This window comes from Colossoma macropomum, unplaced genomic scaffold (assembly GCF_904425465.1).
Source record: "Colossoma macropomum unplaced genomic scaffold, Colossoma_macropomum, whole genome shotgun sequence".
Lineage (NCBI taxonomy): Eukaryota > Metazoa > Chordata > Actinopteri > Characiformes > Serrasalmidae > Colossoma > Colossoma macropomum.
In genome coordinates, this window is record NW_023494785.1 from 15443684 (window position 1) to 15460769 (window position 17086).

The following is a 17086-nucleotide window of genomic DNA, read 5'->3' on the forward strand; positions in this document are numbered from 1 at the left end:
GCTAGAGGGCAGTGTTTCCAGTGGACAAGGAAAAGAGGGACAGACTAACCAACAGATACATGGGGGCTTTCCCATGGCTCTCAAAGCACTGAAAGTAAACAGTGCTCTCTATTCTCTCACCATGATTAAGGGACATCCAGAAACATCGGCGAGTTTAGCAGCTCTCCCTAGTCTAGCTTTATGAAACACTTGATGTATACTCTCTTTAAGGATATGACATAATTACTGGTACAAAGTCTATATCTCTATTACCATTAATGAATGTAACAATGCAGAAAATTTCGGAGACATTTTAACAAGTCAAACGAGGAAAACAATATTGGGACTTTATAGAGGACAATCACTTAAAAATTTAATAAAAATAACCCCATTAATATTTTAACAAAGCTGCCAGTACTGGCTGACAGCACTTAGGGCAAATTAATGAACTGCCCAGGGATCAACACTAGATGGTGTTTTTATTGTGTGGCAAGTCCCACTAGAGAGCCCAATCTCAACGCAACAGCAACAAAAGTGGAGCTTATGACATCATGAATGCCATGTGTTGACTGGCTGTGTCACACTTCAAATGGAAACATACTGCACACTGAGCTGCAACTCTGTGGTTGGAAGCGAGGGCTAGCGAGCTGCCCTCAGCACCAGGAAATCCAGGGCACAATGTTTCCCCAGACTTGTGGGAAAGAAGTGACATGTGCATGCAGGCATACCTGTTTATGAGTGCACAGCTCAGATATATGTATAGTATGTGTCTGTAATTTTACGCGAATGATTAGAAGTCTATCAAGGCATGTATTGGTTTTGCATGAGTTTATATGTATGAGCCCCTCTCTTGTGTCCCTCACAGTCTTCCTGCTCTCTCAGTCCCCCAACCCAGGGTCCGATTACTCCAGGCCGGGAGCGGGAATGGCAGGAATGTGGACTGACGTCAATGCTGACATTCCCTGAGCTCCTTCTCAACAGCAACAGCTGAGAATGGAGGCAGAGAAGGACCGAGGGGCAGAGAACAAGAAAGAAAGGAAAGGAAAGGAAAGGAAAGGAGGAGGGAGAGGAAGAAGAAGAAAAGAAAGAAAGAAATAAACATGAAAAAAGAAATGAACGAAAAAAAGGGGAAAAGAAAGAAAGAAAGAAAGAAAGAAAGAGAGAAAAATATAAAAGTGAAAGAAAAAAAAAGGGGAGAGAAAGAAAACGATTTTAAGAAAAAGGAAAGAAAGAAAAAAAAGGGAAAAGAAAGAAAGAAGGAAAACAAGTGGGAGTGGGAGAGTGGGAGAGAGAGATACACTGACAGCAGTAAGAAGTACATAAAGGAGAGAGGAAGCAAACCAAATCCTGTCATGTATTTTGTGTTCTAATTGGTTTCTTGGTATAACTGCAAGTTCTACTCAACCATGTAACCACCATGATCCCTTGTGCTGTTGCGACAGTCGCTACACAACAAACTGACCAGTGACCTGTGATCTCTAAAGCGTCCACTGGCCACATTTGCTCTTTGATGAGCAGAAGCGAAGGGCTTGAATCCACAGCTGTTAGAGTGTGTCAAGGCTGCCTGTGAGGAGAAGCTTTTGGCCAGGTCTGCACTGCCCCCTGGGCTGGGCTTACAGAGCAGCATAGACAAGTGAGATATGAGGAACAGCTGAGAGTGAACAGGACAGCAGAGCACGGGAGTGTGTGTGTATATATGTGGTTGGAAGTGGGGTGTAGTCCACACCATTCATGTCATTCAGATTCGTCAAATGTCATTTTGTTCACCCTGCCCCTTCCCATGATCCCCCGGGGTTGGCTGTTTACAAGCTTGGAGAGCACTGTGTGACCCTCAGCTGTTGATGACTAACAGGTGTGTGTGTGAGTGCGTGCGCGTGTGTGTGTTTGTATCTGTGAGATTGGGGTGCCCGTCCACAGCTTTCTCTGATAACAGCTCTATCATAGTGTACATGCATACAGCTGCCCCTTCTGACTTCCAATGCCTATATCTATGAAGGTCACTCACCCACTGGACTTGGACATGCTCCGTTTGAATTGTTTAGGTCACCTCCTAGAAGAGCACCTGCAAAAGAGAGAGAGAGAAAGAGAGAGAGGGAGAAATATAAGGGATTGGTAGGATTTTAAAGGAATGGTTTGGTGAAAAATCATATGATTTTCCATAAATGCACCTTAGATGTAGCCGATCAGCCAAGACATGCTTGGTGTCTAAATTCTGCTTTTGTAGTTTAGAACAGGAGCTACAAGGCTAACATTGCTAAAGAACACGAAATCAATAGTAAGCCAAATCTTTTCTGTTCATTTCCAAAATTTCTCCCCAGCTGCACAAACCACATCCAGGTCTTTATTAAAGTTGCACAGATTTGACAACGTGCAGACTACTAACTGTGAACTATAAAAATCAATAAAACTTCAAAGTGAAGCCGATGCGGTGTTGTGCCTAAAGTCATGTGTTTGCATGTCACCGAGGCACAAAAATGCTAGTATCTGTTAATCTTTGATTTACTAATTAAAATTATATTTTGGGGAGGAGTTCATTTTAAAAAATTGAGTGACTACTATCTTCTTTTGATTCATAGCTTATAGCTCTGCACTAAGCTAAAGAAGCAAAATGTGGACACCAAACAACCAGATGTAGTTAATCAGCCAAGACAAGTGAAAAATTGTGTAAGGAGCTTAAAAGAAACCATCCTTTGGCCCATTAGGCCCATTTATATTGAAGTTATAAGGACTGTTACAGCCTGGACCGCATTTCAGAGAGGCAGAGAAAAAGGTCATTTACATACTAGTCTTAGAGGCACAGTAACAAAAAAAACAGTTTAAGGGTCTTAACATGTCTTAATTCTTGGTTCTCAAGTGATAAGCAAACCCACCCACCCTTCACTCCCTCTCCTTCTCTCTCACCTGCACTCGCCGGTCTCTGCGGCAGGCCAGGAGACACTGTGTTCCTCTGCAGCTGTGGTTGCTGTGGTGACAGCAGGCGCGGATCTGTGAGCGTGGAGGTGACGAAGGAGGTGGTGACGAGGCTGCTGGGATTGCTGAAGGGGAGAGGACTCTGATTGGACACCGGCACTGTGACTGGCATGGAGAAAGTTGGTGGTGGCACTGCAGACTGAGAGAGCACAGGTAGAGAGGAGAATCAGTGATGTCACTGTCTCTGTCTCACAGACAGCTATATATGCACACAATGACACACAAAGATATACAATATGCACTACAACACACGTTTTAATTGCATGCCAGTGACTTGTGCAAACTCCCAAAAGCAGAGCATGTGCAGCCACAGAAGTGCAAGTTAATTTCATTTTATGTCACTAACATTAAAGGAGCTAGTCCTCTGTGTTGCTGCTCTCGTATAAGCTATAATTAGATATTAAATGTTTAGACTGCTTCACAACAGGACATGTCAAAATCAAGATATGCTCAAAGTTCGTTTCAGGCTCAGATTGCACAGCCAGTCTTTACACTGTTCATTTGGATTCTTACAAGCTGACGTAAAGTGTGGTTATACATTGTTTTCTGGCATGAACAGTTGTGCTGATTGGCATTCTAGCACTCTGTGATGTGTTACTGGCCACTTTCAGTACTTCTTGCGCTCAAACTGTCCAGCAGCTCTGACGAAGACCCATTTTCCCATGATCCTCTACAAAAAACAGGGCCGCTAAAATTAGAATGTGGGCCGCAATGGGCCTCTTGTGTCCTGAGAGGGACCCAGTTTAACAGAGTTTGTCTGAGTGTTCTGTTCCTCTGTCCTCTTCCTGCTTTGCTGTCCTGTCTTTCCAATAGCTTTGTTTTAATCATGTAAATAAGTGCCTGATTGTCTCTAAGTATAAACAGAAGGAAAAAGAAAAGAACTTTCTTTGATGCTTCTCAATTCATGAAAAACAGAGTACTTGTCAACAAGCTGCACAAGACTGTAACAACGTGAATTTCTGGTCACGTTTATTAAAGGCAAACTACTATGTGTAGAGTTTATTATACCATAAAAGGTTCCAGTCAAAGTTTGGACATGCTATAAACATTTGATACAAGAACAAGAGGTATCAAATATCCTATTTTCAGAGGAGCTGACAGAAAAACCTGACTGCGCTAGCTCATTGTGGCATGCTGGTGGCCTGGGGTGGGGGGCAGATAGTAGCCGTGTATTACAGCACTGCACACGAGTCAGGCGGGGGGCGTGGGGGGGATTAGTTGGGAAGGAGGTAAAGCGGGATGAAAACGGAAAGCATACAACACTGGAGAGCACCTTGGACCCAACAGGAGACTTGATACTGACAGCCAGGCAGAAGAAAATAAAATTTGATGCAACTACAGTTCCAGAACTCCCATCCAACACGAGAGTCCTAGAACATTCCGTTTCTGCATAGCTGGTTAAGCCTTTCAGAACTTTGGGTGAGATGATTCCAGAATACTCCAGTATGACTACGTGACCACAGATTTACTATAAGAGGCGAGGCAGAGCCTCTGATGAACGGGGTTGCGAGAACTTTGTGGACAATGAGACAATAGTTCCTCATCTCAACTTCCCATCAGTCATATTTCCAACAAACAAAAAATCGTATCTGACTGTAAATGACACTGGAAATGTAGCAATTTAAACAAAAATATTGAAGACGCTTTTCTGAACTGTCCTTGTGCAGGACTGTTTTCACAATTCATGTTTTCATTTGGGGTTTGATTAAAATCATCTATTTACTCCTGTTAGTTAATGTAATACATCTGACCATGAATAAAAAAAAGCAATTTATTGACATGTAATGGCTAGATGTTCTAAACACTTGCCAATACATTTCCCAGCTAATCTTTTAGTGTTTCTGCTGTTTTGAAAGATTAACAAATGTTGTGTGAAGTACTGAACCTTTAACATGATTCAGAGACCTAGAGTGACAAAGAAAACGAGAATATAGCACCTCAAAAATGGTCCGAAGGTTACAAGAGAAGTCACCTGATAGGGCTCGAACAGCCTAAGACTAGCATGTTGTGCCCAAAGCATGCAGGCTATCATTTAAGCTTCGAATTCCAAGAGATAAAAAAAATAAACCGAATGCATACATAATACCAACAGTGTTTTTTAAGTGTATCAGAGCAGGATTGAAACAGCAGATATTCAAACAAGAACTAATTAGTTCCCCAGTGAACAAGGTTGTAACACAGTTACAGTGAGGGCTATATCTGTTATGTTAACTTTTACCAAAATCCACAGAGTGCCCCAATAATAATTTCATAAGACAGTCTATGGGACCCTTTTAGTCACTGGAGGATGTCTGATGACAAGGTCTAGGTCTCCTTAAGATTTCTGTACTCTGGACAGGGGAAAAGTGATGTGTCCAAATCTATCAGGTTGTGTACCTCAGGTTTAAATCAATAAATTTCTCTTCTCCAGCATGTAATCTACCTCTAGGAACAGGACAGGAAAATTTTACCTATGCATCCCATATCAGTGAATTAAATGCCTTCAAACACCAATTAAGCAGATTTATGCAGTACTGTACTGGAAATTCCAGGCCAATTAGACAAGTCTTTATTTGTAGGGAATACACTACAAAATTATAAGTAAAAGTTATCCAGCTAAAAAAAATTCATTAAAAAGTATCCAACACACTATCCATCTTAAACACTGTGCTATTTTATGCTAGCGTGTTCTACTTTTGGCTTTCACTGTCCTTTAACAAAGCAAAGTCACTTAGTCAAGATAGCTAAAGACAGTAAGTAAAAGCATCAACAAGCAACTGCCGTGCATTTATGCTATATACAAACAAAAAAATACCTAGATAAATGTTTGTTTCTAAATAACTGTATTGCTAGTTTTACACATTGCATGTTGCTGTATGTCCCTAGTAAATGCATTCCTAAAAGAGGGATTAAGGTTTGGGTACTGTTACTTTGGGCTCATGTGCAGATTAGAATGATGAAAGAGAGAAGTGGAGAAGAGAAGAGACTAGACTGGTGCTGTATGCTTTCCTTTGCCATCTCCTGTGAATGGTGTGCTGGGTAGCCTGGTCGTCATTCTGTACAACGGATCTGAAAAATATTAATCCTTTAATCCTTTCACATATACTATGGTGGGGGACTGAGGTCCATGTCTTTAGAATGCGTCTCCTGCTCAACGGATTCTTCCTCAGCTGGTCAGACAGTGAGGCTCCTCAGACAGAGCCAAAATGCTCATTGCTCATTGCTTCATCAACATATAAAAGGGAAGTCCCAGGAGTCAGACGCTTATTCCTGGCAAACATACAGGCACTGGTCACTATGGACAAATTTCATAAAATACAGAGCCAACACAGAAACAAGGCCACAAATCATATACGGCTATGGTAGCTTTCAGGGGAGTAAAAGGGAGGAAACAAATGGTCCAAATATTGCACTTTGCTTTTAGACGACCCTCCCTGTGCCCAAGCACACACATTCAGAGGGGATTGTGGGGAATTGGAGGGGGAAGGGGGTGAAACATGGTTGGCAGGTGCTCTGTGAGTTGGTTGCCAGGCTGACAGCAGGCTCTGTGAGTTGGTTGTTGGGCCGAAAACGGTCCCCTTCACACTGGTACTCACTGACAGTCTATAGCTCTGCATCATTTTATCAAACTCCTCGTCTATCTTTTTGTACTTCTCCTCAGTACGAGGCGTGAGTGAGAAGGGCTCCTCAGGGTCCGGGCTTTCCGAATCCCGGTGCTCTTTCTTGTTCAGAGCCTTAGTTCCGAAAGAGGAACAGGAGAGAGGGAGAGAGAGAGAGAGAGAGAGAGAGAGAGAGAGAGAGAGAGGGAAGGACATTAGAACGGCAGAGGAAACAGTGATACTCACGCCATATCGTTTAAAGAGGATATCCAGTTCATCGCTCTTGCGATACTTGTCGTCCTGCAGGGGGCTCTGGTCAATCGAGTCGTCCCCGTCTGGTTCTGGGCTGTTGCAACCGTTAAAGCCTTTCTTTCTCAACGTCTTACATAGTTCAAAACAAGACAGAGAGGAAAACAAGAAGACATTTCACTTTCAATAATGAGCTCAATACATTTGACACCTCTATTTGATACTTAAGAGCCCAGCAGACTTCCTAAGTTAGCACACGAAGGTTCCATTTCATCCTACGGGCGCAAAAAGCGTATATTAAATTTAACACCATGAATTGAAATGTTCTGATGTGGAAAATATCACTGACAAAGCTGATGGGAGAAAGACAGAAGTGAAAAGAGTGCACATTGTTGGAGTTTGAGTCAGCCTGGTGTAGCTTTAGACTGGTCTTATTTTGAGAGGATTTCCTAAACAAGCTTTGCTGTAAGTAGCTTTGCTAGGGGGAGTGCAACTCAACATAAAAAAAACTCTCCCAAGGACCACCACACGCTCGTTTCTCACCATCATGAGAGTGCGAAGTCCAACAGAAACTTCTCATGAAATTCTATTAAACAATTATGCTTGATACTCAAGCATAATACTACAGTAATAGTATTCTATAGTATGGTATAGTATCATAATCCTTATACTACACATTATACAATATCATAATATAGTATAATAATTATTGCAATCCTATTGTACAAACTTATGGTGTAACACATTAGCAAAATTGTTAGGATCCCTAGATAGTCACTGGTTGTCAAAGAACAATAAATTACAGTGAATCCAAAACTATACATCATTATTCCTAAAAACAGATGCATTAGAACACGCAAGACTACTTTCTTGCATGATACCCGAGTAAAATAAGCTGAGGTGTGCAGAAATTAGTGTGCTTCAAAGGGAGGGAAAAATCTCCATCAGGCAGTGACAGGGGGGACCATCGCATTCTTGTTAATTCACACCTCCCTCTCTCTCTCTCTCTCTCACTTACGCACACACATACATTGCAGCGGTATTACTATCTTTGCAAGGACTTTGCAGTGTAACTGAACAATGCTCTGACTATACCTAAACATAACCTTAACTTCAGTAATGACAAGGAGATCTTTTGACTCTTCAGACACTTTTCAACTACAAAATGTTGGTGTTTTCATTTTTTATATCTTCATGAGGACATCTAGTCCTCACAGAGTGTTAAATACAATGCAAAACACACACACACACACACACACACACACACACACACAAAGAGGAGTGTGTCAGCTGATCAGCTTGTCTCTGGGCCCACTCCATCTGTTCACCTGTCCCTGTGCTCCTCTCCCTGCTGGCTCTCTCTTTCATGTGCCCAGCTTCTATTGTGTTGCCAGGGTAAGATTCCCCTGCAGAGCTGCACGCTCTCTGACTGGCTGAGGCTCCGCCCCTCCCCCTCTCCTGCTCCCTCCCCCTCCTTCGCTCTCCGCTCTCCCTTCCTCTATCCCTCCCACCATAAGCCCACTCTCTAGCTTCCTCTCCTACCTTCTTCTTCCATCAGCTTCTTTCTTTCTTCCTTCTTCTCCTTCATTCTTCTGCCCTTTTCAGCAGAACCCCTTTCTCTCTCTGTTTTCACATAGACCTCGCTCTCTCTTTCTGTCTGTACAGCTTTTTCCTTTCCTTTTTTCCATCTCCAAATCTAATGTTCTCTCCTCTCCCACGACTCTCTGGACTGACTCACTGCTGTCCTCTTTTGCCCTCTATTTATCCATCCCTCCATCCATCCTTCTCAAATTCCCAGTGCTTATTTTCCTTTCAGAGCCTCTCTCCCTCTTTCTCTCATGTCTATGAGGGCGGCTTGAGGGGCGGTTAGTGTGGGCTGCTGTCCGTGGAGGCAGAATGTAATGTCACGTCCCATTTGCGCTGCGTGGAGCGTGTTCAGGGCCCTGGGGCCATCCCTGGAGAACACACTCCCAGCCACGGCTTCACCGCTGCCTGCCAAACGAATAGAGACGCTAACGTGGAGATGCGCAGATTCTTCCTCCTCTCCGCCTCCTCTCTCTGCTGCCCCGCGGCTCCTTCTGAAAGGCACTTTCTACCATTACCGTGCCGATCTGTCCATGATTTATACATGGGCCTAATGGAGCCTCTCCATTGGCTGTTCTGAGTACTGTGTGTAGGGGTTATGGAGTTTAAATGAATACCATCATGGTTGAGAATAGCGTAAGTGAAGTTGGCTTTGAGCATGTAACACTTTCAATTGTACGTCTGACTCCATAAAGTTTTGGACAGAATTATTTCACCCCGCTGCCCATTTACCACGTCCATAGAAAGGCCACTACACTGGGAAGAACCAATACAATTCTATATCTCAATATTTTCCAAATGTACCACCAAATCAGATGACATTCAAGTAATAATGCTTCCTGAGTACTGCTATGTTAGGTTTTTTAAGATATGCTAGAAGAATGTCTTAAAAACATGACACATTTTGTTTTAATCTTACTGTTCTGTCCTGCTTTTTGTAATTATACCAAAGGGAAACTCTGTCCAAAATAAAAAAAATTACCCATTGCAGCACTGCAAACATGCTGCAGTTGTACAGTGGTCTACAGAGTGAGACTTTCTGGTTTGAAGTCTGTGAATACCCACTTCTGATGATGTAGCTTCAAGGTGGGAGGAACTGGTTTTCATTAGTTGGTGAACGTAGAAGGAAGGATTGAGCATTGAGTACAAAACTTTTTTACTGACATATAACACTCTAAATGGCCTCACCCCTCAGTACCTGAGTCTCTTACTATGAACCATCATGCTTACTTATATCACAAGGTGCCGACTTACTATTCAGACCTAGAATTAATTAAGTTACATCAGGGAATAGAGTCTTTTCATTCAAAACCCCCCAGCTTTGGAATAACCTTCCAGTCAGTGTTTGGGACTCAAGACACAGCCCAAGTCTTTAGATCTAGGCTAAATACCTACTTGTTTAGTCAGGCTTTTGGTAATTAATTTTCCCGTTAGATAAAAAGGTACAAATATGGGGGTTCATGGCCATTGAGTATTATGGTAAACTGGGAGTGTTGCTGCTGTCGTCTCACAGCTCTCACGTGTTCACTCAAGTTTGTTGACAGCGGAGCAGAGGGGCACTGACATCTCAGGAAGCCCTTATGTCTTTGTGACGTTCTGACTCTTCCCTTTTGGTTAGGCTGTAATAACGACCTGCCGGAGTCTCTGCTGCACTCTGTTCACACTGTATACTGTCATCAGTCTCTCTTAACACAACTAACTGCCTGTGTTTTTCTTTGCTCAACTGAACAAATGCCCATCCTGTGCAGTCTGATGCTGTTGCTTCATCTGCCTTGATTGGGTGCCCACTGCCCGGCCACCTTTTGGACCAGTCTGACCATGATGGAGCTTCCTGATGTACTACACTGTGCAAACCTCACTTGCATGAACTAGCCTTCCTGATGATACCTGCTGCTGCACAGACTCGAACTATTTAATCATAGCCATTGCTTCAACTGCTTTTCCTCTTTTCTGTATTTTAATATTTTATACTAATTGTAAGACCTTATTCTCTGCTCATCTACTGCTTGTGTGTTATTGTTTTGTTATCCGGTGTTGACCAGGGGAGGATGGGTTCCCCTTTTGAGTCTTGGTTCCTCTCAAGGTTTCTTCCTCTTGTTCTTCCTTTTCCTTGCCACTGTCGCCATTGGCTTGCTCAAGGGGACTTGGACTTGGATTTTTCTGTAAAGCTGCTTTGTCTCCAAATCATCATTGCAATGGAGAGACTGGATTACTCAAACAACAGAAATAACGTGTTAGATGAGGTGGATAACAAGCTAAAAGTTAAAGTTAACAATGCAAACTACCTGTTATCTACATACCTTATCTTAGTTTGGCCAAAAGGCTAAAAAAAAAAACAAACTTGTGTCTGGTGTCCATTTTGTGCTGAACAAAGACAGAATCACTGTTTACTTTAGGATTTTGTTGCACCAATGCTAGCTTGGTTGTATTTATTAGCCTATAGTTCAGTAGCTAAGCTAGCAGTTAAGAATGGGTGACAACAGGGATTCCCAAGGGCTATGTGATGTATTTGTGCAGTGCATGCTGGATACTGTAGTGAGAGAACGTTGACTGAAAATATGCAAACTATACAACAACCAAGAATTCTGTGAGGCTGAGGGATATAATGGTCACAAAATACTGTGTAAAATGACAAATAACATATTCAATTCCAGTTTTCGGCCTGCATTACATTTTAAAGACAGAAACTAGATTTCCAGAAAGGAAGTTTACTATTTCTTTCAGTGATCATGTATTTTAATTGTTTTTCAAAGCAGTCTGAAGCATCTGGCAAATCACATTCACTGCAAGTACGTTATATATAAATATAGTACTGGGAAAGCTAAAAATTAACATTATTATGTGACACTGGTACTGGTATAGATACCGGCATTAAATAAAATGTTCCCATATGTAGAAATTGATGGAAGGTAGAGCTACGTCCAGTTGTATCTGATCAGAAAACAAATTTGATTGGAAAGCCATCGTGCTGTTTGTCCGTTGGCCAAGGAGGGTCATGGGAGCTTGCCCTTTCAAGCCCTATGCAGATTATGCAGGGATGTGACAAATCTTAAATGGGGAGGGGGAGATCTGGTTGACATGGTAAAGTTGGATTAGCCTTTAGGGAGCATGGCAGGGACAACGACGGGGGGCTTTTACTCTAAACCCCCCCTCCTCACCCATGATCATGCAAAATCAATGGAAAACTGTGTTGAGCCCCAGACCAGAGCCAGTGGCTAGCTACTGGCAGAGAGTGACAAATGATTAAAAGGCACTAAATGGGAGTCAGTGACTCCAGGGAATGAACTGCTGTACTACTTTAACCCCAACCCTCGCAGCGCACTGCAGGACTTCCCCTAACTAGGAGTGGGAATCCAGGCAACAAGAAAATCTTTAAGTCCCCTCAGCCCTCTCCACTGAGCCGCTTAGGAAAAGGGCATCCCTCAGTCTACCCCCACCTCTCTTCCTCTCTCGTTTCCTTGCTCTATTCCTTTTCTTCTTCCCTCCGCTCACTCCATCACTCCATCTTTATATATATCTTGATCTCCCTCACTCTCGTGTCCCCTCTCTCTCTCATTGGAGGCTGCAGTGAAGCAGATTAACATGCTCTGGCAGGAGATGCGGGCAGGCCACACACACAGCACATGCAGCTCAGACAGAGACAGAGAGAGAGAGAGAGAGAAAGAGAGAGAGAGAGAGAGAGCACATACATATGCATGGCTGCTCAGTCATGCAGCAGTGTGAAGGCATGCCTGCCCGCATGTGCGTGAATGTTTTGTGTGTGCAGAGCACAATATATGGAGGGGGAAGGGGTATGTCTCTCTCTTCAGGCGAACAACATGTGCACATCAGTGCTCCATAATTTATACAGAAAGCATTTCTTACAGAGATAATCCTACTCAGGCAAAGCTGCAAACTAGCAACTCTCACAGCATAGTGTCAATATATACCATCTATACTGATCATGGATGTAAATGATTAACCAATTAACCAGTAACCTACACCTAAATAAATGTTTGACCAATGCTATCGGTTAATAATAAACAACAGAATAGTCAGGTTTATCAAGTTGAGGAACGTTTCTGAACAGTACACAAAAAAATTAAGTGCGCAGCTACAAAATAGCAGTGTTCGGGACCACTTTTCAAGAAAATAGTATAAATAAATCATCTGTAACTGACAGTCAGATAATTATTTCACGCATATTCTTGAAGCGGAAGTGCGAAGCAACGACATAGTGGAAGTAATGAGGTACACTGAGCCTAAGTTAGCCCTTCTCATGGCTTTTCTGTTTGTTTAACTTGGGTTAGTAATGGGTGATTAAAAACAACTTCAGAACTGTAGTATTTAACTTTCAGTAGCCCATTATTTTGTTTAGCATGTTTAATGTGGTTAATGGTTAAATGACTATGGATGACGATCAGTTAGCAATCAAAAGAATTCAGCAAAATACTAATCAAATTTGCACTAATACTCAAGGACAGCAAATACTTAGTTAACTGCAATGCACAGAATTTGCAATTTAAAATACATAAAAAGAACAAGATTCCTTTCTGGAAATCTACAATGTCGCGTGATGTTGTGTAATGTTTGCTTTGGTGTCATTTTACAAGAAGCAGAACAGAACAAAACAAGCGACGTCAGGTTTGCAAGACTCAGAAAGCATGAGCACTCAGAAAGCATGAACTCCTGAACATCTTTCATTTTATTCATGCAAGCTTAATCATAACCTAATACAGTGATACTGCAACATATTTGGAAAATGTTGTGACACTGAATTTTAATCAATATCCGCCAGCACCATCTGAGTGCATGGATCTCTACATGCTGATCAGCACCTTTACTGTGCCATCCAAGTCTAGCATTTCTGTGTGTGGATGAGAAAGAGAAAACAGTGTCTTGTGTTTTAAGGGTGCATGCAGAGTGGCACTGTCCTGCACAGGAAACATCCTCATCAGGCTCTGATGCTGGAAGTCAGGCCCAAGTGGGGCTCCTACAATTGCATACTGCATCTCAATATTACATGAGGCGGCCTTCCGGCCCACTGAACACTGAAGCACGCACTCATGCACTCACGCACGCACGCACGCACGCACACACACACACACACACACACACACACACACACAGAGCAGCCCAGCCAGCCTTGAGCTGATGTGGCCTGCAGCAGCCCAACGCCCCTACCACAACACACACACACTCACTCACTCTCTTTTCCTCTCTCTCTCTCTATCACACACACAAATACAAACAAGCACTCACAGACACACACTTGGGCCATCTGCAGCTGCAGCCAATAGAAAGCATGCACTTCTACTAATGTGGCCTTCTGTGACAACGAGAACGATACACACAAACACACACACACAGCTGGTTTCTCACCATCACACACTTTTCTGACACAAACTACAAGTGCTCTGTTCCTCATATCTGTGAAGATTCTTTAGCACCTTATGCTTCCCTTTCAGTCTTATTTCATAATTTAAGAGGTATGCATTTGTTCTTAAAAATAAAGGTTCCTAAACAGTTCTATTTTTGTTCTAGGAAAAATAATTCTAAGAAAAATCTAACTGGTATAGAAGCTTCATGTTATGTGAGGGTTCTTGAAATTTTTATATACATAAGCATATTGTGATGTAAATTTTATGTGCGACACAATACTGTCATATTACCCTTAATTGAAAGGCTTTTCAGGGAACTAAAAGAAGTTCTTCTACTACTGTGACATACCACATTGATACTGACAAGACAAATGATTTTATCCTTGTCCTCTGAGAGAAGGTGTGAAAACTGGTGGTGTGGAAATCATACATGGGTGTGCAAAATTACAGACAAGGAAGCAGTGGATGGCGATGCCTTTTGAGAGCTACAGAGGTACATTAAGCCAAAGCACCGATCATGATGTTTATATTCGTTATAACTTGGGCCAGTTATGGTGGTAAATATAGTTTTAGAACATTTAAATTTAGACCTTTCAATAGCCATCATTATATACTCCAGTCATTTCATCAACAGTTTTGGTTTTAGTCATATAACAAGGAACTTATTATAGCGCACCATCGTTTTTTTTTTTTAACAAAACTCGGTTCTTACATAGGGTCTCATATACACACTTATGCCTGACCCCACCTATCAGTATTGCGTTCCACAGTCCATGAAAGGAACACTTTTAAATATATTATTAATATTTCACAGAATTCAGCTGTTGTGTGCGCTCCAAAGCATGCATGCAATATTTTACTACAGCTTCAAGCGAAGGTAAGCCAGTCAGCTTATTGATCTGCAAGTTTCTGTTTTGTAAGTGATATTTTGATGCATTGCATCCTTAATTTTAGGGCTTTCGGTTATCAATTAATCACCAACTAATGGTGGTTGGTCATTGGTAAAAAGAATTTACAATCTTATTTGGCACCTCTATTTTTAAGAGTGTACCTCTGAACCACTATGTTAGTTGCATTAGATACAGGATGGGCTGTTTTTGTATATACACGTGTAAGTGTGTGTGTGTGTGTGTGCGTGTGTGTGTGTGGAGCTCTCTGTCTCAGGCCAAGGCCAGGGGGAGCCAGAAGGTCCAGCTGTCCCTACCTCTGCTGTCCCACCATCTTCCAGGCAGGCAGCCAGTGGCATATAGAGATCCATAAGCCTCTAAACCTCCCCTACACCAGCAGCAAGCTGCTTTCTGGCCCTAGCCCACAGGAGGCCATGCCCCCCCACCTTTAACTCTCACTCTTTCTCTCCTGTCCTCAGCAGCAATCATCACAGCAGAATTGAGCTGTATTTGAAGTGTATAAGCTAACTCACAGTGCAGAACTAAAAACAATACACCATCCAACTTATATCAACAATATAACAAAAGACTGAGCAGATCTACAATAGAAATAAATAAATACATTTCTGTTGTTGATCTAGAAATTTCTATTGTGAACAATAAACTAAAGTCTGTACTTCCTGTTCCTTTCTAAACCAAGGAGGATTTAACTTTTATGGTCATCATTAGAATGCAAAGACCAGAAAAAGCTACCACTAAGGTGGACATTTAAAGAATTTCATTATTTCGTAAAATTGTTAGAGTCCAGGGCTGTAGATGTCTGTATTACCTCTATAATGTCTGCATTGGTCCTGCTTTCATGCGGCTCATTGTACTCGGTGTACTTGAGCAGCACTTTGTCCATGTCGGTGCTGGCATACTGGAAGAGCTTGTTGGAGTGGTTGAAGATGATGAGGGCGATCTCGCAGTCACACAACACACTCAGCTCATAAGCCTTTTTCATCAGACCAAACTTCCTTTTGGTGAACGTGACCTGCCGGAGACACGCAAGAGAGTACGGGTGAGAAAGAACAAATTAAAGGACACAAAATGAAGTCAAATATTTAAACAAATGCCTTTTTTTTTTTATTTCAGCAGGCCTAGTCCACAAACAATCACTAAAAATAAAAGCAGTGTCAAAGTATCTGAACCAAAAGAAGCATTAGAAGAATCCTTCCGAAGTAAATAAGCCTGTCACAATCATAATATTTTAGCTGATTATTTTTCAAATAATTGTGATGAGAGATTTAAATAATCTTTTTTTGATTTTTATGCAGCCGATTAGTTAACTTGCTTCCCAGCTATCTTTGCAGTGAACATTAAGTATTAGGTTGTTCTGACATGAAATAATAAACTGCCCTGTTGTGTGTCAAGTGTCCAGGTACAAAGAATAATGTGTAAAGTCAAACAAACCTTACATTTTTCTCTCGAGACTGTCAAAGTATGAGCAGACATGTTTTCTGCAAGCATATGTGCTAAAATTAATGTTAGCTAATCGGTTAATTGGTTATGGCACTAATTAAAGGTTAGAACTTTTTTGTTGACCCATAACTTGTCCCAGGGAACATGTACCCTGCTTTCTTTTATTTACATTTATTTATTTCAAGCCAGATGATGGGATTCATTTCCCAATCTTACTGTTGTGATACAATATGGTTTGAAACGACTATTAAATAAAATAATTTCAGTCAGCTTAAATAACTGCGATCATGTCAAATAACTGTGATTAGGCGATTTGTAACAATTGTGACAGGCCTAAAAATAAACAAATATTTGTTTATCTACATTTTACATAAGCCTTTAAATGAGAATTTTAACTCTAAGAGAGTTCTTCTGAAAAAAGCTTGCCAATTTGATTAATCTCTGTAGCAAGTCTAAACCCCTACCATGTTATACTGATGCATCTCTGTGGAAAACAACAAGCCTGTGCCTTCTGTTTCTCTTTTATAACTTGTGTTCCCCGCTGGCACAAATCAAATTATTTCAGAGTTGTTTCCATAGGCACTAAAACGGCCCTCTTCCAATCACACTTTCTCTATTAGGACCTCCACATAAACACAGACACAGACACACACACAGAGACAGACATGCAGACACAGACAGACAGACACAAACACCTGTGTTGACCACAATATATCTGCTGACATACAGCACCCTTCTGAGAGGACTGAACACAAAGCAATACTCATAACAATATTCTTCCAAAACAATAACGCATGAGCCCAGAAATAATCAGAAATAAAAAGGTAACCTACAATATGCCTCATATGGGATATTCTATTGTATCTTCAATCCAAACTTTCTGAAGCAACAATATTGCAGGGTTAGATATAAAATTTGCAGTGGTCATACAGACCCCTAGGCCAATTAAATTTGTGGCCAACATTAAGAATTTATGGCAAGAATTACAGAAACATGTTTATCGGACATACATTGTACA

General features: G+C 41.6%; 1 protein-coding gene across 9 annotated transcripts in view; it reads right to left on the reverse strand.

The window, feature by feature from the left end:
- mef2d (myocyte enhancer factor 2d) overlaps positions 1-17086 on the reverse strand; it is a 67601-nt gene that overhangs the window by 15473 nt on the left and 35042 nt on the right. For 6 of the 9 annotated variants that reach the window (XM_036584068.1, XM_036584100.1, XM_036584090.1 and 3 more), the window contains 4 exons: positions 15437-15640; positions 6525-6662; positions 2881-3088; positions 1985-2041 (listed from right to left, as the gene is read on the reverse strand). In XM_036584068.1, the coding sequence (XP_036439961.1) occupies positions 1985-2041; positions 2881-3088; positions 6525-6662; positions 15437-15640 (607 nt within the window). Of the gene's footprint in view, positions 1-1984; positions 2042-2880; positions 3089-6524; positions 6663-6773; positions 6909-15436; positions 15641-17086 lie in introns of all 9 variants that reach the window. The other 3 variants (XM_036584060.1, XM_036584116.1, XM_036584107.1) reach the window with 1 other exon arrangement.